At 35.8% G+C, this 23,595-nt stretch overlaps 1 protein-coding gene across 1 annotated transcript; it reads right to left on the bottom strand.

Annotated features, from left to right (window-relative positions):
* Positions 1-265: 265 nt before the first annotated feature.
* Positions 266-15,133, bottom strand: LOC125804033 (uncharacterized). The gene is made up of 5 exons (XM_049483140.1): positions 14,970-15,133; positions 6,045-6,170; positions 5,094-5,182; positions 1,978-2,086; positions 266-756 (listed from the first exon to the last, which is right to left on the bottom strand). Exons 1-5 carry the CDS (start codon positions 15,131-15,133, stop codon positions 429-431), a joined length of 816 nt encoding a protein of 271 aa, XP_049339097.1. The 3' UTR covers positions 266-428.
* Positions 15,134-23,595: the final 8,462 nt, after the last annotated feature.

The following is a 23,595-nucleotide window of genomic DNA, read 5'->3' as shown; positions in this document are numbered from 1 at the left end:
CTCACTTGTGTCAAGTTTTTGTTTACTAAATAATTTGAACTGTTTTGCACTGTGGGAAATTGTATGTGTATATTATTTTTTTTAATTTATACATATTTTTTAAATTGTCTTTTATTAACATCTTATTGAGTTGTCAATTAAAGCAAATTACATGGGAGGGGTCAATTTGAGGAAACAGAGAGCATACAAAAATTATAAACAAACATATTCATCAACACTACAAAGTCTTAACTTTTAATGTATTTTTTTTACAGTTAATCTTGAAGTACAGAGTTCCCAACATCTTACCTTTAAAATAAAAAAAAAAAGTTCAAACACAAAAATTGACCAACATAAGCATGTTTACATGGTAGACTGTTGTACTATTAATAACCAAAGGTGAATAAAGAGAAAAAACGTTGGTGTGGGTGTTCCTCCACCTCTAATTACTAAAAGTAAGCATTGGTACTTTCAGCTGGCTCTTCCTCCAGACAGAAACTGGTGTACTTGATTGTAGGCAGTTCGTTCACTGATGAAGACGGACTTTCTGTCTCTTTTACTGAAGACTCTTCTTCGTTCAGCTTGGTGAAGCTTGGCGTGTTCTTGGTCTGATGATACTTCTTGGTCGTTGGTTCCATGACAGTAACAGGTCCATCCCCCTGTAAAGGCTTGATGGTGGTGGTGCTTCGTTTCTTTGAATCCAGCTCCTTTATGACCTGTTTGGACCAAGTGCTCTCAGGATCAGAGCATATCGATTTGCCTTTTATGGTAGTGAACCTATGAAATGATATACATTTTTTATTTTTATTGATTTTATAGTGTGCTTTTCTGTTTATAGGATAGAGTATAAAAAGCTGTTGTAACCTAAAATAACACCAGTCTCACCAATCCTAACTCAAATTACAGCTCTAAAGTCTGAGGTTACATATTAGACATATTAGATGGATGTTTGTACTAGTCAGATTTCATTCATAAATATGCAATGTGGATTTTTTAGCAGTCAGAATTACAGTGTAGATGTCTAGGACAAAAATTTCTAACAAAAAAGCAATTATTCATCCATATCTGGATTTTTTTGCTAGTAAATTACAATTATAGAGTAAAATTCATATACAGATCAATGGTAACATATAACTAGTCTAGGTAAAAACTAAAAAAAAAGTAAAAACACATTGATCAAATCATTTTATAAAATCATATTACTAAACCTTCATTAAAAAAAAAACATTGCACCACAGACGCATTGTGCAAAATAAAGCACTGAAGCAAAAGTACCATAATGAGTCATTTGTATATACTGAAGTAGAGTTAAAGTAAAGCAAGCTGACAGTCTGTCAGAGTCTTATTGATTTATTTATCTGATGTGTTAAATTGTTCTGTTTTATAATAAGTCATCAAAATTATAATAACTGTGTAGTTACACATTAACAATCATGTAATAACAGTTTAACTACTGGTTAAATACACATTGTTATGGGTGAATTACACTGTTATGTAATTACACATGTTTGTCTATGTCCATTCTGATTGTATATATATATATATGCCATTAAAGACAATACAGAGATCTGTATTTGTACTTATGTAAGGTATGATGTTAACAGTTAGAACCTGGAATGAAAAAAAAAATCAACCATTGTTTTTTTATAACGGCACACACATAAGCACAGATATCAGCGCATCCCACGTAAGTGTGTCACAGTGCACCATGAAGGATTGTTTTATTAGTACATTAAATTGAAATTAAAATACTACAAAAATTGGTAATATGTGACATGTGACTTAAAATGTACAAGAATTTTAAGATATATATATTTTGTTTTATTTTTCCAATATTTTGAAATATTTTTTTCTTTGAAGATAATTAACAAACTAAAACATATTAGATAATTAATCAAAAATTCTCTTTAATATAAACAAATTATCTAAATTTTTATGACACTTTACCTTTAAAACTTCATTTAACAGAGCATCCAGTGTCTAACAGACTTTACTTACCTTACAGCTTTGACGGGACATGGCGGAGATTCCTGAAGAGCGTAGTCCACGATATTTTTCACAGGAATTTTATTGCCTGATATTACAGGACAGCAGGATAATGGAGGTCCTGAAAAAAAAGAAAAAAATCTTTTTTAGCCTTTTTAAGTATTTATAGAATTTATCTAGACTGAAACACACCATATTACTATATTGCTATATTTATCATATTACTGCATACTAAGAAAGCACTAAATATCCAGCACCAAAAACAAAACAAAAATAAAGAGAGAGAATTGATGTATATATTTATGTATATATTCATCTATTGTTTTATACTTTAGATGTTTATTTGCTTACTTAATTTACACTTAAATAAAGTGACAAGAAATAACGTTCTCACACTACAATAAGTGTATCTAATAACTGTGTAATTACATAGTAACTATCACATAATAACAGTGTAACTACTAATTAAATATAATAGTCATTATGGCTTTTAGAAAAAAAAAGTGATTTGGGGACAGGGAGGGGAAGTTGTGCACAATAGGACCCCAACCTTTTGTTATCAATGGCTTATTTTTTTTTTCCCTTACACTACTTTTAGTTTTATATATTAAGTAGTTTTAAAACCAGTACTTCTACACTTTTATTTAAAGAGTAAAAAGCTTGATTTGCTACTTTAACCTTTACCAAAAAAATAAAACACTAGTATCTATACTTCTGGTGAAGTATGCATATTTCCAGATTTATTACAGTTGTACTGGTTAAGTAATTGCAAACAATCAGTTTCAACGTCTATTTTGACTACTTTCACTACTACTATCATTTAATACTCCTGTAATTTCTTTGCGTTTCTCTTCCGAGGTTTCTCAGAAGACATACCTCACTGACTAGAAGTAATGTTCTCATGCTACAATAAGTGCATTTATTAACTGTGTAATTGCACATTAATCATCGTGTAATAACAGTGTAACTACTAATTAAATATAATAGTCATTATGGCTTTTAGAAAAAAAATGTTTTGAGGAGAGGAAGGGGAAGTAGTGCACTATAGGACCCTACGCTTTAGTCCTTTCATTACTTTTACTTTTATACTTTAAGTAGTTTTAAAACCAGTACTTTTACACTTAAAGAGTAAAAAGCTTGAGTTGATGCTTCAACTTCTACAGAAGTATATTAAAACACTAGTAAATATACTTCTTGTGAAGTACACATAATTACAGATTTATTACAGTTGAACAGGTTCAGTTATTATACACTATTTTGGCTTTCTGGGAAGTTTATTTGGGTGCCTGAAATATAATTATGTAAGGAATTGTTTTTGAATACTAAAAATGATTATTCAGATTTTATGATGGAAATATGGATAAAATATTCCGCTAGGTGTAGTAGCCTGTGCAGCTGTAATAAATCTGAAACAATGCATGCTTCATCAGTAGTTACACTGTTATTACATAGGTTGTTAATGTGTAACTACACAGTTATTATAGACACTTATTATAAAGTTCGCAAAAGTAAGCAAAGCCAATACACTAGATTTAGCATTTGGTAAGTGTATGCATTAGTTTGATCATAGGTGGTACACAGGTTGTCAAATAAGATTGAGAACCAGTTTTTAGGCTAAAAGTACAGTTCATTTAATTTCAGCTTAAAATGAACCATGTTAATACGTACCCATTAACATGGAGGTTCTCCATTGCATTGCAAACAGAAACACAGCAACCAGACTCAGCATCATCTTGTCTTCTTGAACACTGTAGACTAAACAAACTGTAACGTCTTAACAAAAGAAGAGTTGAGATTGAGTTTGAGAATGAGGTTTCTGAACCGAATAAAAGCCCGCCAGACTGTAATTGTTGAAGTGCCGAATGGGAGGATCGTGTGGAAGAGTGCGGTAGACGGAAGTTCTTTCAGCATAGCTACAAAGTCATTTGTTTATTAACGAACAGCATTTTTTTATTCCAACAGACAGTTAAGATACACATTATTACTACAGCAGTTGACAAAAAACGTTCAGTTTTGAAGTTTTTACTACAAAAGAAGAACAAAACTTTCCAAAAACTGTGGTTTTTCACTTTAATGATGGAACATCTACTTCACAGCTAATGCTTCAGTTAAACATGAAGGGTTGGGGTGTTGGTTTTAACTGTACTAATGTGCAGAACGTTGTAAAAGAACACAGTTCAGACAGCATCCAACAAGTACATTCACTATTTTAAGTAGTTTTAAAATCAGTACTTCTACACTTTTACTTAAGTAAAAAACTTGAGTTGAAAATTTTAAACCCAAATTTCAATACTTCCACCTAAGTAATGAATGTGAATGTTTTTGACACCCTTGCTATGGAACACATTAATGAACATACCAACATATTAAATCAATATATGAATCTAAATCTGAAACTACCGCTTACCCTTCTGTAACCCTAACCTAAACTAAATATCCTTCTTGGTCCTCCATTATTTCCACAAACAAACAAGAGATCACATACTGTATGTAAACATATTATAATTTATTGCTGTATTACTAACACAATAAACCTGTAAATAAAGACAATACTGTAATATTTGAACAAAAATGTGGAATGTAGATATATTATGCAAATTTAAAATAAGGAACACATCTCTGTGACTTATTTAATGCTACTTTATTCTAACCTGACATGACAAATAATGTTCTTATTCTGTACAGTAATATCCTACAGAGAGAGAAAAATAACTGCAGTAATTTGATGTTTTATTACATGAGCTCATTTGCTTGTTTTTTCTTTTCTAATCAGACAGTATGATTTATACAAAAGTAAGTACTGGTACTTTCAGCTGGTGCATCCTTCAGACAGAACCTGGTGTACTTGATTGGAGATGGTTTATTCACTGATGATGATGCTCTGTCTGTCTCTTCTACCAAAGACTCCTCTACATCCACCTTGTTAAAGCTTGGAGTATTCTGGGTCTGATGTTTTATGATTCTTGGTTCTCCAGTAGTTGGTTTAGGAGGTTTTGAAGAATTTGTTGAAGGAGGTATTGACGGAGATGCAAAACCTGGTACTGTACGTCTCACTAAGCAAAAGGAATTGTGGCTAGTCAATAGCGTATATTAAAAATTTTTGATAAAAAGACAAAACTGAAATTTACCTTTTCTTGAATCCAACTCCTCAATGGTCTCTTTGGCCCAAGCACTCTCTGGATCAGCACATAAGTATTTGCCCTTTCGGGTAATAAACCTGTGGAATTATATTTTCAGTTGTTTTACAGTGCAATTCAGGTCAGGAAATCTTGCAAAATAAAATGTACAAAAATATTTTTTAAGGAGTCTTACTTACCTAATAGCATTTAAGGGGCATCCATTTTCCCTATTTTCATAAACATAATTCAAAATATATGTGACTGGAATGGTTTTTTGCGATATTAATCGGCAGCACGATTTTAAAGCTCCATAGTCTGAAAAAGAAAATCATTGATTTTCTTTGTGTATTCATGCTTTTGCAAATTATATTTACAATGAAACACAAAGCGAATGAAACTGAAGCTGGACAACCATCATCACTACTAAACTTAGCTTAAAAACTCACCCACTAACACGGTGGTCCTCCACTGCATAGCACACAGAAAGAGAGCAAACAAATTTAGCATTGTATTGTTGTGTAGACCACTGTAGACTGGACTGTAACTGAGACTGATCTGAATGAACTGAAGGGAGATCTCTGAGCCGAACACGAGTCAACCAGCCCCTGCTGAAGTGAAACGGTGGAGAGATGATTTAGACAGAAGGTCTTTTAATATAGATAAAGGAAGTAGTCCTACATTCACGTGCAGTCGGCTATAAGTGCTGCAGTTTTAGCTGGTTTCCTGTCTCACACTTCCTCCTTCACTATTAGTGATTACAGGATATCCCAAGGCCGGACATTTATTCAAAATGTTAAGCTAAGCATTCATTTTGCCTTCACAATTCCAACCATTGATCCTGGGATCACTCACTAGTAGTCATTCACTCAGGAATATCGGGGACTTCTGGGTCAACATCGTCATTTAGCTGCATAGCTGCATTAAAGCTTGTACAGCTTGTCTAATCCTAGGAACACTGACAGCCCTACTATTTCCAATGGGCTGGTCCATGAGTCCATGGGCTTGTAGCCATCGTGCCAGTGCATGGCCAGGCTTTGCCTGCACCAGGCATGGTTATTCTCTCCCATAGGATCTGGGCTCTTAGTCCTGTTCAAGTTGAAAGTTCACAGTTTGAGACTATGGATTTCCCACATGAGCAAGGCAGAGTAGCCCGCACCACCACCAGCTTCCCATAGTTTAGATTTTTTGCCGTACCTGTGCTCAGAGTGCTGGGTATACCAGTAACGCACTTGTCTCACAGTTCCAATCTATCACTAGGGTTGTTAGTTTGGGGGTTTGGTGGAGTTTTCTGCTGGAGCTCCCTTGCAGTTGTTGTGGTGTACCCATGTTGCTCTTCCCTCAATCTTGACCTCTGTGTGTGTCCAGTTCTTTTTAGTGGTATGGTTCTGGTTTGCCACAGATCCAAGGAGAGTACCTTCGGCCAGGTAATTTTTGCCAACCCCCCTTAACTGTGCCGTTAGTATGTTTGATCACCCCTATGCTGGCTGGGTTATAGCTACAATGTTACTGTAGTCATTTGGTTCAGGGCCCGTTGAACAAATGGTGTGCCACTTTTTTTAATTTCAGTTGATAAAGCTTTATCAAACTTTTGTGTGTCTTGCTTCCCTGTTGGAAATGCTTCTACTTATTTGGAAAACATATACACGCATACCAATATATACTGTTTCCCTACTGCGGTTGTCAATTAGATTAAATCAGTCTGCCAATACTGGAAGGTTTCAGTTGTTGGGGGGTATCCAGCTGGGAGTCACCTTTTTGGTGGTTCTTTTAGGCTTTTTTTTTGTTCATATCAATGCTTCCTGATACTGTCAATAATTCCCCCCTTTGGACATGTAACTTCCATGGTCATGTACAATCTTAATTAGCCCTAGAATGAATGCTTTTGGCTGCCATGGTTTACCTCTGTGAATGTGGTACCAAACTCCATGCTATATGGAGCAGTTGTCTGTCCTCCATGCTGATTTCTCTATGACAGTAGTTGGTAAGGATCATATGTTGCTGTGTCAGTGATAGCAGCTAACACTTCCTCTTTTTCTGAGCAGCAGCCTTCTTGTAAATGGTGCTGACATAGTCAGATCTGTGTGTGTAACCTGTGCATCTACAGCAACAATCTCTTTGTCTAGGAGCATTGTCTTTAACAGGTCTGCAATTTAGCTTATGGCGTTTAATATTTGTATTTTTTAGTCACTAGTCTAGACTAGTTTAGCCTTTTTTTACTAGTTCAGCTGCTTTTGCTGAGTATGAAGTGAGCAATGTGCCTGATCCCAAGCTGTCATATTATGAGACTACAGCATAGCCCACTCGGTTAGTTCCTGTTTCATCCCCTTAATGCTGAGCCATCTGTATACAGTTATAGATCAGCATTCAGCAATGGTTCCTTTTCATGTCCTGATAGAGCGAAAATGCCTCATCCAGTTGCATGTTCTAAGTTATGCTAACTTAAGTTTTCATAACCCATTACTTATCTTTTTTAAGGCAACCCGTTTCCTCAATTTTTTAAAATAAATTCAACTTATCCGGGTTTACAGTGTAGGCTACTGCCTTGATTCCTCCCACTGCTTCGGACTTCAGAGGATATTGAACCTGTATGGGTTTATAGGTATAGGTATATATATATATATATATATATATATATATATATATATAGTATATATATATATATATATATATATATATATATATAAGAAGAGTAGCTGCAGTTGCTTGTTTGTGGTTTTGACGCTGCATAGCTATGCAGGCCCATTCATGCCAGTTAACAGTGATGGTTAACCAAACTCAGGGCTGCAGGTTTGACTGACAGATTGGGGGGAGTTGCTCTAAAATGTGTCTCTCAAACATAGGTAAATATTTGTTTGTTATGTCTGAACAGAACCCAGTTACTGAGGTTAGAGACATACACTTTTTAATGTTACTTGATTTTTTCCTGACGTTTTCACCAAATATAGGTAGAGCTGTCATGATAATTACACCATTGACTAATAGTACAATACTAATATTATTATATATATTTTTTTCATAATAGAGAGTGTCCATTAATGTAAATTAGTTGAAATGTGTGCTTTGTTTAAAAAAAAGACAATATTGCTCTTGATGTAATAACACAATTTTATTATGCTATCATCATTATATCAGCAGCAAAAATAGTCCTGAAGTTTACAATAATCACAGTTATTACTGGGACAATATATTAATTAAACAAAAAGGGTTTTTGTGATATGACAATCTCAAGGATATATTGTAAATATCATATAATTTCATATATATATATATATATATATATATATATATATATATATATATATATATATATATATATATATATATATATATATATAATAGTATATGGTAAACATATATTATGTGATTTTAAATCTAAAATGTGAAAAATCTGACTGCATTTACATACACAAAAAGCATTCTGGATTATTTAAATTCATTCGGCCAGTGGCATCTTCATACAGAACATGGCGTTCTTGTATGTAGTTCATTCAGTGATGTATAAGGTGAATCAGTTCTTTCATTCCTCTCTTCTGTCAAAGGTGCAAAATGGGAGGGCAGGATTAGGTTTAGGTGATTCTTGGAAAGCATTCGGCAAGGCCACATCACCTGAGAAAAGGTGAATGGTTACAGGGTTTATTCGTGAGCAGGAGGAGGAAGCAAGGAGGGCAAAAGCAGCAGGGCAGAGTAAACAGGGGCAGTGGATGAGATGGGAAAGTGTAGAGAAGCGGAAAATCACCTGGCGAGAGTTATGGGGATTGGATACAGGCCGTATAAAGTTTCTTTTGGGAGCTACATATGATGTTCTGCCAACGCCACAAAACCTTGCTCAGTGGGTGGGTGAGGATCCAAGTTGTAAGCTATGTGCAGGAAGTGGCACGCTGAAGCACATTTTGTCGGCATGTAAGGTGAGTCTATCCCAGGGGCGCTACACATGGAGGCATAATCAGGTACTTAGATCTCTTGCAGGTGCACTTGATAAGAAACGGTTAGAAGTTAATAACATGCCCGTTGTAGGTTGCAGTAGGGTAATCACGTTTGTGCGTGAGGGGCAGCATAGTGGAGAAACAGCACAGTGCTTGAAAACTGCTGGTAAGTGGGCCAATGCACGAGATTGGAAGTTACTAGTGGATGTAGGTAGTAAACTGCAGATCCCAGAGTGCATTCTGGTTACAACCTTGAGGCCGGATGTAGTGTTGTACTCTGAAAGTAAGCGGATAGTGTATTTTATAGAGCTGACTGTTCCGTTTGAAGACGAGGTAGATGGAGCTTATGAAAGGAAAAGGCTGAAGTATACAGACTTGGTGGCTGAGGTGAGAGAGCGTGGGTGGCAAGCGTATATTAGACCGGTAGAGGTAGGTACTAGAGGCTTTGTTGCGAAGTCTGCCACAAGACTGCTGTCTGGATTCGGAATTAGAGGTCGTGTGCTAAGGACTGTAGTGAAGGAGTTGTCAGATGTAGCTGAAAGATCTAGTCAGTGGTTGTGGTTCAGAAGGGCTGAGGCTGTGTGGGGAAGGGAGTGAGTTTGTGCTTCTACAGCAAGCTTGGAGGGGGGTGGGTCTGGGACGCCAGACTTCACTGTTGAGCCTTCTGGAGGTGTCGTGGGCCTAATTCAGCGAAACACTGACGAAGGAAGGTGCCTACCTGATGACCCCTGAGAAGAGCTTGCACTGAAGTTTGTGTTGGAGTTGTTAGATGTAGCTGAAAGATCTAGTCAGTGGTTGTGGTTCAGAAGGGCTGAGGCTGTGTGGGGAAGGGAGTGAGTTTGTGCTTCTACAGCAGGCTTGGAGGGGGGTGGGTCTGGGACGCCAGACTTCACTGTTGAGCCTTCTGGAGGTGTCGTGGGCCTAATTCAGCGAAACACTGACGAAGGAAGGTGCCTGCCTGATGACCCCTGAGAAGAGCTTGCACTGAAGTTTGTGTTAGAGTTTGGATGAAGGGGATTGGTGTGGTCCTGCTCTTGTAATAATTTGTCTCATGAGTTTTTGTAGACGTCTGAGTACTTGGCAGTTGAGGCACGGACCATGAACATAGTTCGCTATGCTTCTGGATTCTTGTCGAGCCAGTATCAGATGGTAGTGGTTGCTGTGTTCTGCTCACGCAACTTATAATGTGACTTATTGTGTGTGATTGTGCTTAGGTAAGTGTGTTGTTGCCATAGTTAAAGGAAGTGAGCTTAGATTAAGGAGGGATTCTGTGTGTTCATAGGTTATTTTTTGGTAGGTCTGTTACTTGGCAGTTGAGGCAATGGACCATGAACATAGTGTTAGGCTGTGCTTCTGGATTCTTGTCGAGCCAGTATCAGATTGTGGTGGTTTTGCTATTGTTGGTAGTTGAGTGAGTAGTAGATCCTGGCTGAGCCCTATGCATAACCCCAGCTGTTAGGTGCAGGATTTGTCAATTTCCTGTATTATATTACTTGTCAGATGCTCCTCTTCATCCACCTGGTTGGATCGTGGTGAGCTTCTTATCTGGAGCTCAGTGATAGTGGTGTAAAGTGGTGTAAATGATTCTTCGTTCTTTACTGATAATTCATGGTTCTGTAGTTGGTCTGGAAATATCTCGCTGATGGTGTCATTTTCACTCTCTTCCTCTTTTGAAGACTCCTCTACATTTAGAGAGGTTGTTGTTTTGGTGTGCGCTGGTTTTGCAGTGGTTTCTGGTTTATTGATGGGTTTGAAGGGATCGGTCTGTCTTGTACAGCTGCAGTCTGGGCATGGGTGTTTTTGTAATTTACACAGAGCCTGTCTGACCCATCTGCTCTCTGGATTAGCACAAAGTACTTTATCCTTCCTTGTAATAAACCTGTGAATTGATATTTTGTTAATTAATGATTGCATTTTATACACTCTATATTAATCTATGCACCAAAATTAAAAAAGGTGTCCATAACCAAATTAAATAAAATTTGCCTCTTTTTCAACAAAAATGCCATTAAATTTTTTTAATAACAAAAATTAAATATTTTAGCAGTGGTATGCTAATCATATATTTACCTACGCAGTACTACTCTAGTCATAAATGTACCTCAGCAGTTCTATTCTAGTGACACATTTATCTCATTAGTGCTATTCTAATCATACATTTACTTCAGAAGTGATGTACTCACACATCCATCTTAGCAGTACTACTAAAGTCAAACATTTATCTCAGCAGTTATATTCTAGTCATACATTTATCTCAGCTGTGGTAGTCTAATAATGAGATACATTTATTTCAATAGTGCTATCCTTATAATGACTTTATCTCAGCAGTGTTATTATAATCATAACTTCATCTTACCAGTGCTATTCTAAACATATATTTATCTTAGCAGTGCTGTTCTAATCATACACTTGTTTCAGGAGTGATGTTCTAATCATACATTTATCTCAGCAATACTACTCTAGTAAAAAACTTACTTCAGCAGTGCTATTTTCATCTTAGCAGTACTAAAAGAAGACCGATAAGCCTAACTTACCTCACAGCTGTGATGTGGCAAAGCGGAGTACACTGACAACTGTAACCCTTAATCAGTCTATCAGGAATCCTTTGATTTGAAGTCGATAGGCAGCAATCATCAAAATCACCTGATGAAGGAAAAAATTATCATTGATTAAAATAAAGTTCCATTATCTACATTCCATATTAACACTATAAGGCAAGCTTGTCACTGTAAGAAACCTCCTAATTTCTATCTCAATTCTCTTCTGTTCCTAAAAGAGTTTAAGTATTTCAGATGTTAAAACAAGGATCCATGATTTTTTCAGGAAGACTTACCCGTACTCCAGCTTAAAACCAACAGCACCGCAAAAACAACCAGAGAAAACTGATTAGAACTCATCTTGTCTTGTCTGGTCCTCCAGTGTAGACGGTATCTACTGAACTTTATCTGACAAAATGGTCACAGTTGGTGGTAAAACCCAGGAGATATCTCTGCCCACAGTATAAACAGCCCAACACCCCTCCCCTTAAAACTACCTGAAAACTCAGTCTGGGTTAAAAAAAAAAAAAAAAAAAATGGCACATTTTTTTAAAGTGTTTTTTTTTTTTTTACTCTTTTAAAGATATATTCTGCTAAATAAAATGGCAGCAAATCATTGTATTCTGTAAAAAAAAAACATTTATTATTATGTTTTCTTTGTGCAAAAAATCTGGAAAAAGTTAAAAATTCAGCTTTTTTTAATTAAATTAAATCTACCTTATATTCTGAAATGCATTATTTCTAAACATACATGACAAAATCTGTTTGTTTTCTCAAATAAGTTAAATCATCTTCATTATTCCTTGAAATAAATTTTCTGCATTGTTTGTTGAACTAAGCACAATTATAAAAGCCATAGTTTTCACAGACAAAAAAATGAAAGTAATTTTATTGATTTGTTTATTGATAAGAATTGAATCTGCTTTTTTTCATGATTTTTGTTTTAGTGTAGTAACTGACGTTTAACAGATTTGACAGAAAATTTAACAGCAAATTCTGATTTTTTTATGACTTGTCTGATAACCAGATATGGCAATATTTTACAAGTTATTCTTAGCTTTAGAATACTTAAAGTAAAGTTAGGAACTTGATATTACTACTTATTTAAATTGTGTGTGATGTAAATTTAGCTTATACCAAATTTATTGTAGATTTGAATTTACTTAATGGTCCTTAATTTTTAATATACTTGATATACTTCAATATACTATATGTATTTGTTCTACTTGTGAGAAATGACTATGCATTATTAATATGTATTAATACAAAATATTAATTAAATTAATTATTAATGGATTTTTTTCAATTAAAAGGTAAGTAAAAGAGACAGCTGAGAAACATTATTTTAAAACTTTAACACTGACAAGTCAAATTACACAGCAAATTCTAAATCCCCTCACCAGTCACTCGTTGGCTTAAATGAAACATAATCAATGATTGGTTTATCTCTTTATCCTAATCTCTACAAGCTATTTATGGATATTTTGGATGGATATTACACAACAAACCAATTTCGTAGGTCGCTCTGGATAAGGGCATCTGCTAATAAAAACCTTAAATGTAAATGTAAATGTAGATTACTGCACCAGCACTGGAAAAAGTTCAATAGCCAGGAGAAAAAGATAGTAAATAAGGTAAAATTGGCATACAAATATGAAATAAAAATAAATTAAACTTAGTTAATGAAAAAACGTGCTGCTATGGGACCCCCTAATGCTCTTTGTTATTGACTTTAGTATTTTTATTTTATGTTTATGATCAGAAATCACAAGAAAAACACATCCGAACCCAAATGTTTGGCCTTTTAAAGCATAAAAACACAAACAAGAAAACAAATTTTAAAAGTAATATCAAATAAATATATGTGTGACGCTGCCTCGCCGAACCCCGAGCTCAGGGACACGAAGTCAGCGGGTAGGTAGTGACCAAGGGGGGGAAAAAATGCAGTGAATCCAGCAGTTCAAATGGTGAGCTTTTATTTACAGTGCGAGTGAAAAAAATACGAACAAAAACGGAAAATAAACGCAGTTAAAATTCCTGACTAGTTTCAGTACAGGTAAATAAACCAAGGCCGCAAGGCCATAGGTTCAAAACTCGGTACCAGCTCGACCCACACCTGTGCCCCCTCTCAGCATCAGGTCAGCCATGACTGAGCCAGCCTCCCCAAGCAAAGCTTACCCAGTCCCTCTCAATCAATTAGCCCCGCCCCTAATTTAATGGGTCACACCATTTCTAGATTTACAGGGGCAAAATGGCTAGGCTTCAGAGGTTCCAGACATAACAGACATGAAATTATAATATTTACATAAGGCCTTAAAAAGAACGATATTACAAATGTCGACATGAATGCTAACATTACTTTTTGATGTTACCTTTTAGGGATTTCTCTACCCCTTACCCCTCCCTGAGGTAGCCGAGGGCCCTTCAGCTTGCCCCAGAGACAAAAAAAAAGGTATAAAAAGGTAAGTATAACAGGTGAGTATCAATAGGTATAAAAAAGTAAGTAATACAGGTAAGTATCAACGCTGGTGATGAATATAACTATTGTCTTTATCACAATATGATACAACTTTATTAACCCTTTCAGACCCTGCATCCATTACAATGGACATCATGTATTGTCTTCATTTTTTTTTTAAAGGTTTTGTTGCACAATTTGCAAGTTTATTAACCAATGAAACTGTAGAGCTAGGCCCCGCCCACTGCACTGAAAAAATACTAGTACCAGAGCCAGGGAGGCAAAGTTAGAGCTAATTTTACTAATTTAATGTGATTTAAAACACTTTTAATCATTTTTTTTTACTATTTAGGAATGGATTATGAAATAAAAAAGGTCAATATGAAATATAAAATGTTACACACAGGCTTCCAATGCAATGGAAATAAAAACTAAAAAAAAAATCTATAAAATATTTTAGTTTATTCGATTTATTTGCTATATGGATTTAATAGTAGAACATTAAAGTCTTATTTTCTGTGCAATACAGACAGAAAACAGCATTCTTACATTTTAATCGATTACTGAAGATAATTCAGGTCTGCAAGGTTTAAGATGCACTATGTGATCAGATTCTCAGACTGACGTTCTGAGAAAGAGTCAAGAAATTCTAGACACGGTAGATCTAATCTTTATATGCATTTCCTCTCAGCATGCTACACACGCTCTGTGCTCTCTGGGAGAGTTCATACATACTCAACCACACTTCACCTCTTTTATTAAAGAGGAAGCAGCTCAGATGCTGAGTGTGTCATTCTGACAAATACTAGTGCTAGTGCTGTAGGTGTGTCTCACATGCATAAAAGACAGGTCATACATGATCATACAGAGTCACGCCATGCTCTAATATACACAGATCAAGCATAACATTACGACCGTTTGCTTGTTTCTACATCTAGTATCTATTTTTTCATGCACAGGACCCCACAGGACCACCACAGAGAAGGCATCAGTAGGGTAGTAGGTCATTCTCAGCACTGCTGTAACATGATGGAGCTTCTGTTTCCTCATGCACTTGTGTCTACCAGTAATCTCCGAGCGCTGGACTTCATTGCCCAGAATGCACCACAACTGCACACTGACGTCACTCATTTGGCTTGTTTGAGATACGGCTGCGGTCAGCAAGAGCAGTACAGCAGTACATTAACGCTAAATTTAACACTTTTTTTCATCTTGTGGGACCATATATACTCCAAACAGTGTAAAATGAACTCTTTAGGTGTTGCTACAACACTAATGAACAACACTAGCATGAGTAATGGTTAGCATGGTACACTACACATTTAACTTTTAACACTGCTATCAGTGTAATTTTTTTTTTACTCTCTGTCGAGTGGATCAATATACAGTCATATGAAAAAGTTTGGGCACCCCTATCAATCTTTATCATTTTTAGTTCTAAATATTTGGGTGTTTGCAACAGTCATTTCAGTTTGATATATCTAATAACTGATGGACGCAGTAATATTTCAGGATTGAAATGAGGTTTATTGTACTAACAGAAAATGTGCAATATGCACTAAACCAAAATTTGACGGTGCAAAACTATGGGCCCCCTTATCATTTTATTGATTTGAACACTCCTAACTACTTTTTACTGACTTACTGAAGCACAAAATTGGTTTGGTAGCCTCATTGAGCTTTGAACTTCATAGCCAGGTGTGTCCAATCATGAGAAAAGGTATTTAAGGTGTTCAATTGCAAGTTGTTCTCCTATTTGAATCTCCTCTGAAGAGTGGCATCATGGCCTCATCAAAACAACTCTCAAATGATCTAAAAACAAAGATTGTTCAACATAGTTGTTCAGGGGAAGGATACAAAAAGTTGTCTCAGAGATTTAACCTGTCAGTTTCCACTGTGAGGAACATAGTAAGGAAATAGTAAGGAAGACCACATGCTCTGACGAGATGCATTAACGAGGTAAAAGCTAAACACAATAAGTCTTTTCAAAATGAAAGAAAGACCCAAAAGCCAGATAACAACAAATACAGTGCATAAATTACAAACCATAGCACTTTCAAAATAAAAGTTTTTAAACAGTTTCTGCTTTTTCTACTGTAAATGTTTGGTAATGTAAGTATAAAACCTGTTTCTGATGTCTCCCTCAGGTTCATACACCAATACATTAAAGATTCAGTGTCATGCATAGTAACGTCTGTATTTAGCAGACTGTATAAGCGGGAGTGGAACAGTGCGTTGGGGGTTTGAAACACAAACCACATGCTAAAGATAGAGAAACCGATTAGCCTTTGAGCGACAAAGCAACACCTCCTTCATGCATTTTCAACACCTCACATGACTTGAAATGATCCGAAACTACTCTTCCTTTCTTTCATCTGCACGTACTGTACTTTCTGTTTCCAAACGATCAGCAGCTGCATTACACTGTGAATATTTAAACAATTAAAACTACAAAAACATACAAACCAGCTTCTACCTGTAGCTGTGTCCACAGTTTGTTATGTAATTAGGAAAATGCAGCCAACAGTGAAGGACAAGATGAGGTCTGGAAGAACAAAAAAAAAAAAAACTTCTGGTGGAATGTCTAAAAACTGAAATCAAAACCCCTGTTTGAGTGTAAAAGACTTTCAGAAAGCCCAACCAGATTCTGGAGTGTGGGTGCACTGTTCTACTATGCAGCAAAACCTGCACTAATATGACCTTTAGAGTAAAAAAATAATAATAATAAAATACTGTAAAATACTGGCTGCAGGATTTCTAGCTGTTTACAGCTTCTATACTGTATTCTGGTCTATGAAATCTATGGAATTACTTTACTGACATTAAAAAAATTTGTCTAAATTGAATAAACAGGAAAAACAGAATGTAAAATGTTGTGAGTATTAAGCAAATCATGAAATCAAATCAAATTTGTTCATTTATCTAGAAGCACAACAGAGAATTAGACATAATAACATAATACATACAGCTCCAGAAAACAAATGTTAAGAGACCTCTTAAAAATAAAATCTAAAAACATTGTTTTATTCTGTTTACTACTGACAACATTTGAAAAGTTCAGAAATCAAAATTTAGTGGAAAAACCCTGGTTTTTAATCACAGCTTCCATGCCTCTTGGCATATTCTCCTCCACCAGTCTTACACACTGCTTTTGGGTGACCTTATGCCACTTCTGAAGCAAAGATTTCAAAAAATCAGCTTTGTTTGATGGCTTGTGAACCATCCATCTTCCTCTTGATTACATTTCAGAGGTTTTTAATGGCCTTCAGGTCTGGAAATTGACCATTAACTTTATTAAATGTCAGACAGCAATCGCAGGATGACATCAAGTGACCTACAAAAATAATGGCAAATGGCAGCTGGTGTGAAGTGTATGGAAAGAACAGTTGGAAACAGGCTCCTTATCAGTTTCTTTTATTACACTATTTATAGGTAAATGTTTGAGTCTAAATAATATTGTTGTTTTATTCTATAAACTGCAGACAACATTTCTCCCAAATTCCAAATAAAAATATTGTCATTTGGGGCATTACTGAGAAATGGCTGAACCCTCACATAATGCAAAGAAAACAAGTTCATATTAATAAAGTTTTAAAAGTTCAGAAATCAATATTTTTAACAGTTTTCATGCATCTTGGCATGTTCTCCTCCACCAGTCTTACACACTGCTTTTGGATAACTGTATGCCTTTACTCCTGGTGCTAAAATTCAAGTAGTTCAGCTTGGTTTAATGGTTTGTGATCATCCATCTTCCTCTTGATTATATTCCAGGGGTTTATATTTTGGTAAAATCAAAGAAACTCATCATTTTTTAGTGGTTTCTTATTTTTTTCCAGAGCTATAACTAGGTCAATCAAGATATGAATGAAGGAACACCAGATCAAGACCCTGTCTTGCCCTGAACTGCTTGAACTATTCTGCCAGAAGTGGCATAAGGTCGCCCAAAATCAGTGTGAAAGGCTGGTGGAGAGCATGAGAATTTGTTTAGTTCAAAGATGCTCTAAAATAGCAAAAGTGTCTCCGAAATCAAGAGCTACGATGGTTAAAATGTAACAGCATGAGATTTCCCATGATACTGTAGGTGACTTGGAAAGAACGTCGCTGTAGTCTGATGACAGCGGAGGGGAAAACCCATGAAGGGTTAAGTTACCACTGAGCACTGTAGTACTCACTCCTCCTCGCAGTGTGGTCAGAAAGGAGCATGCAGTTGCTACCACTCAACATCTGCAGATTACCCACACACTGCGCTCGACACCAGCGGTGGCTCAGTCTCAGGTCACGTGAGACGTTGTAAAGAGGTCAGGAGGGTGGGACCAAAGGCTTGTGGCGCCACTCAGTGGGAGAGTGTCTCATTTCACTCAGACGGGCAAAATGACTCCAGACTAATACTCAAATCTAAAAAGCCTGAATTGTTTATGATATATATGTGGGTATTGTATTGTGGGCATATATGGAAATACCCAACCAGCATATTCATATGAGGCTCAGATGGGTGGAACCAGTTGGTTAGGTTGGTTCCAGCTGGGTTCTAGCTGGGCATTGGACCAAGTTGGGTTTTTCAAATATATACCACTACCTTTATAAAGGGTTTATAAATTGTTTACAATTAGTTTATTAATGGTTACTAATTAGCTTGTAAATACCTTAAAAATTAGTCTTAATTTGTAACCATTAATAAACTATTTGTAAACCATTTACTAATCCTTTGTTAAATGGGGGTCTTAATTTAAAGTGGTACCCAAAATATTCCCATCTTATTCTCACATGGTTCCCATTGTAATCTCACACATGTGAGATTAGTGTACAACCCAGCTAGCACCTGTCTTTAACTTTAACTTTTCTTGGTCCCATTACTGACCCTAATGCAGTCCATGACTGACCATCATATATGGGGCCAACATTGAACCCATGGACAAAACCTTTTGGCACCCGCTGAAGATAGCCATGCATTGTATGGACATATTATCTGGGTTATTTGAATCATGTTTCAGATTTAAACTTAACAGCTTAAATATATTGCTCAAACACTTTTAAGTAAGTTGGTATTCAGGTTCCGAGTGGTCCAGCGGGTTAAGCGCTACCACTACGTTTGGGAGATTGCTGGTTTGAATCCCGGTCATGAGGTCTACTTACCCTCCTTGTGTTGTGGAATCACTAGTAATGGAGAATATACAGCTGACTAGCAGCTAAATGGGTCGGACAATTGACCTAGGGAGAAAAAATTGCAATAAATCTTTAAAAAAGTATTTTTTTTTTAAATAGCTCAACATCTCTTGCACTTGTGAAAACTGTGCAAAAAAATGAAGCAGAAACAAAAGAGAGATTTTAGAAGCAAAAGTCTTTAACAGCAAAGTTAACAAAAATCCACAGAAAATCCACAAAAACACAAAAATGAAGGCAAAATCCAAACTGAAATCATTTTTTTAAACAACTACAAAGAATAATAACCAAGTAACCAAGTATATTTAGGTTATATTTTTTTCTGTATTTTGTATCTTTTTAATTTGGAACATACACTTCTTTCCTTTTGATTCTTAAAATTTAAATTGCAGCTTTTATTTTTTTTCGGCACAAAACTTTCAGCCCAAAATTCACTGCATACAAACCCAGCATAAAGCATATGCATCAGGTCAGGGAAGTGGGGGGCAAACACCCCCTCCAGTGGTCCAATGGTTCAAAAAGCCTCACTAAAGTGCCCTTTAGGTTTGCAAAAATCATAGGCAAAGTGCACCACGTACAATACAATCATTTTTCTTTGTTTTTATTTTCTTTGTTTGCTCATTTATTTGAGTCATTATTATTATTATTATTATTTTTTTTTTTTTTTTTTAAGTGCATGTGTCACTAAACCACTGATCCAATGAAAGCATTGAAATAAAAGATTCATTCCACAGGGAAGATTCAATAAAGATACTTCATTAAGTAACTGTAAATAAAGCTTAATACAATTTAATACTGTTCTTATCCACTTATCTCACAAGCTTATCAAATGTCAGCAGCTCTGTGTTCAGTATCGGCATCCTTTTCACTGCATTAGTCTGGAACACTATAAAAATAAAAAATAAAAAAAACAAGCTGTCTGCCAACCAGCTGCTGCATTACCATGCTCAGACTATATTGATGTCCCAATAAAACTCAATCTGCGGTCTACAATGTGGCACCATCCTCGTCAGGAAAAGAGACATGAATACCAGGAAGCACAGTGTTGGCACAATGCCATCTTAGGGCTCTTAGCTCTTAGGGCAAGAGTGAGGCTGTAGTAGAGCGTCTGCCAGTAAATCATAAACTAAACCGTGTGTAATATGTCTTATAACAACAAAGTTCAATAAAGTTTAGGAGATCTGATATTATAGATTATGGATTATAGATTATAGGTGCTATCACAGACAGCAGTAACCTTTATCTGAACAAACGTGAGTTTAAGAGCTGCCAAAAGCCCGAAATGTGCAAGATCTTATCAACATATAAACGTGAAGAAACAACACTAGAGGTAATGAAGGGCAACCTTTCTCTAAACTTACGATATATATTTTTTTAATCACCCTTGGATTGAACTTGCAGCCTTGAACTTGAACTTGTTATGATTAATATGCTGTGATAACTTGCCTACAGTTTTTATTGTTGTTATGCAGATATCAGAAATATTCAACCTCCCTCGCCTTAGAAGATGTCAATAAAAAATGCTGTTGTTGATAATTTATATATATAAAAAAAATGGTAACACTTTACTTGGATGGTCCATTTGATGGCCTCATCGTTGATGCTCAACTGATATTCAACTAACATTTAACTGAATGTCTATTAAATGAAATTGAACTGAAAGCTAAAAGTAAATGATACTCTATTGAATGTAACTTTGCATCCAACTCTAACCCAAACTCTAATCTTAATATTTTAGGATTGGGTTTAGGGTTAGATTTTAAGCTTAGGTTAAGGTTAGGGTTAGGGTTAAGTGAAGGGTTAGATTTCAGGGTTAATTCATGGTTAAGGTTAGGGTTAGTTTTAGGGTTAGATTTTAAGCTTAGGTTAAGGTTAGGGTTAAGTGTAAAGTTAGATTTCAGGGTTAATTCATGGTTAAGGTTAGGATTAGTTTTACGGTTAGATTTTAAGCTTAGGTTAAGGTTAGGGTTAAGTGTAAAGTTAGATTTCAGGGTTAATTCATGGTTAAGGTTAGGGTTAGTTTTAGGGTTAGATTTTAAGCTTAGGTTAAGGTTAGGGTTAAGTGTAAAGTTAGATTTCAGGGTTAATTCATGGTTAAGGTTAGGGTTAGTTTTACGGTTAGATTTTAAGCGTAGGTTAAGGTTAGGGTTAAGTGTAAAGTTAGATTTCAGGGTTAATTCATGGTTAAGGTTAGGATTAGTTTTAGGGTTAGATTTTAAGCTTAGGTTAAGGTTAGGGTTAAGTGTAAAGTTAGATTTCAGGGTTAATTCATGGTTAAGGTTAGGGTTAGTTTTACGGTTAGATTTTAAGCGTAGGTTAAGGTTAGGGTTAAGTGTAAAGTTAGATTTCAGGGTTAATTCATGGTTAAGGTTAGGATTAGTTTTACGGTTAGATTTTAAGCTTAGGTTAAGGTTAGGGTTAAGTGTAAAGTTAGATTTCAGGGTTAATTCATGGTTAAGGTTAGGATTAGTTTTACGGTTAGATTTTAAGCTTAGGTTAAGGTTAGGGTTAAGTGTAAAGTTAGATTTCAGGGTTAATTCATGGTTAAGGTTAGGATTAGTTTTACGGTTAGATTTTAAGCTTAGGTTAAGGTTAGGGTTAAGTGTAAAGTTAGATTTCAGGGTTAATTCATGGTTAAGGTTAGGGTTAGTTTTAGGGTTAGATTTTAAGCTTAGGTTAAGGTTAGGGTTAAGTGTAAAGTTAGATTTCAGGGTTAATTCATGGTTAAGGTTAGGGTTAGTTTTAGGGTTAGATTTTAAGCTTAGGTTAAGGTTAGGGTTAAGTGTAAAGTTAGATTTCAGGGTTAATTCATGGTTAAGGTTAGGGTTAGGTGTACGGTTAGGTTCTGTTTTAAATCATTTACATTTAACATAGGGTTAAGTTACATTTAATGGACATTCAATTCAGTGTTGGTTGAATGTCAGTTGAATGTCAGTTGAGCATCAACAAGGCCATAAAATGGACCATCCAAGTAAAGTGTTACCAAAAAAAATATATGGTCAGTCTCATTTCACACCATCAGCGTGTGGTCTTGTATTCCGTCCCAGAATTGTATTCTTATTTTCCAATAACTCACTTTGTATGCCACAATTATTTTATATTATTTTCCCATTTTCTTACTAGTTTACACATCTAATTACCTAAAACACTCATTAGGACTCCTCCTATCACTAGTAATGCCCCAACACCAACATAAAATATTGCGGAGTAGCATCACAGTGCATTTAGAGGAAAGCGCAGCGACTCGGTTCTGATACATCAGCTCACAGATGCAGCCTTGTTCTGATCTACATCACCCTAGAAGAGATAATGTGGGGAAAGAGCGTCATCTTTCCACCCACCCAGAGAGAGCAAGGCAAATTGTGCTCTCTCAGGGCTTCGGTAGCCGATGGCAAGCTACAGGAACAGGATTCAAACTCTCGATCATAACTTAGCCCTCTTAACCACTCTGAGCTCCCCTATTGCAATTGTTTGTTAGTTATTTATTCGTAATTATTTTACAATAATGTACCATAACTCAATAACTGCAATAACTCACCGTCAGTGTGACTCTGGTTCACACAAGGACTACAATTCCCAGCATGCTCTTAAACCAGACTTTCCTGAGTGTGATAATCATGTGATTCTACAGCGTTCCCGCTCCCCCTGCTTCTGATTGCTCACACCTGGTCTGTGTAGTACATATATATACCCCTCAGTTCCCTTTGTTTATGGCTGAGTATGAAATTTAGTGAGATAGTTTTTTCTACAATGAGTTTCCTTTATTTTTGCATTGAGTACCTTAAGTGGCAGAGAGGCACAATATAATTTTAATTGTAAATAATTTATGTGGCAGCTCACTAAACCCGGGTATCGAATCCACAACGCTGACAAGACCAACCCAGTGCTCTAACAACTGACTCACCACTGCTCCCAACATGTCCAGTCTTGAGATCAATGGGCTAAAAACTTCTACTAGCTCTACCACAGATCAACAAAAACATATATTTTTTTACTTGAAATGGAAAATAAGCAAAAACGGATCATCTTTACTGGACAAGATAGATTTTCCACACATTTAAACAGTAATTTCACCCATTCTAAGAACCTAGTTACGGACATGTATCTAGCCAATTATGTTTTTATGTTCAGGCAATTATTGTGACATAAGATCTTCAAAATAGCATCTTTCCCCAAGCAGGAAATACATCTTGACATCTTTAATGGAAGTCAGTAGTAGTAGTAGTAGTAGTAAAAGCTTTTATTCCAAATCTAGAAAGTTTAAAACATTTTGATCACCAGCCAGATGTGTGTATAATGATTTGCTTTAGGAAAAGGAAGTTCGGTGTCAAGATAAAAGAATATTAGAAACATTCAGGACTTTAAACTTATTCAGCTGTGTTGGATTTAACACTTCCTCATGTGATAATAGACATAAACAGGTCTAATACTCC

The sequence above is a fragment of the Astyanax mexicanus genome, chromosome 8 (assembly GCF_023375975.1).
Source record: "Astyanax mexicanus isolate ESR-SI-001 chromosome 8, AstMex3_surface, whole genome shotgun sequence".
In the NCBI taxonomy this organism is placed as follows: Eukaryota; Metazoa; Chordata; class Actinopteri; order Characiformes; family Acestrorhamphidae; genus Astyanax; species Astyanax mexicanus.
This window is presented reverse-complemented; position numbering and strand designations above follow the sequence as displayed.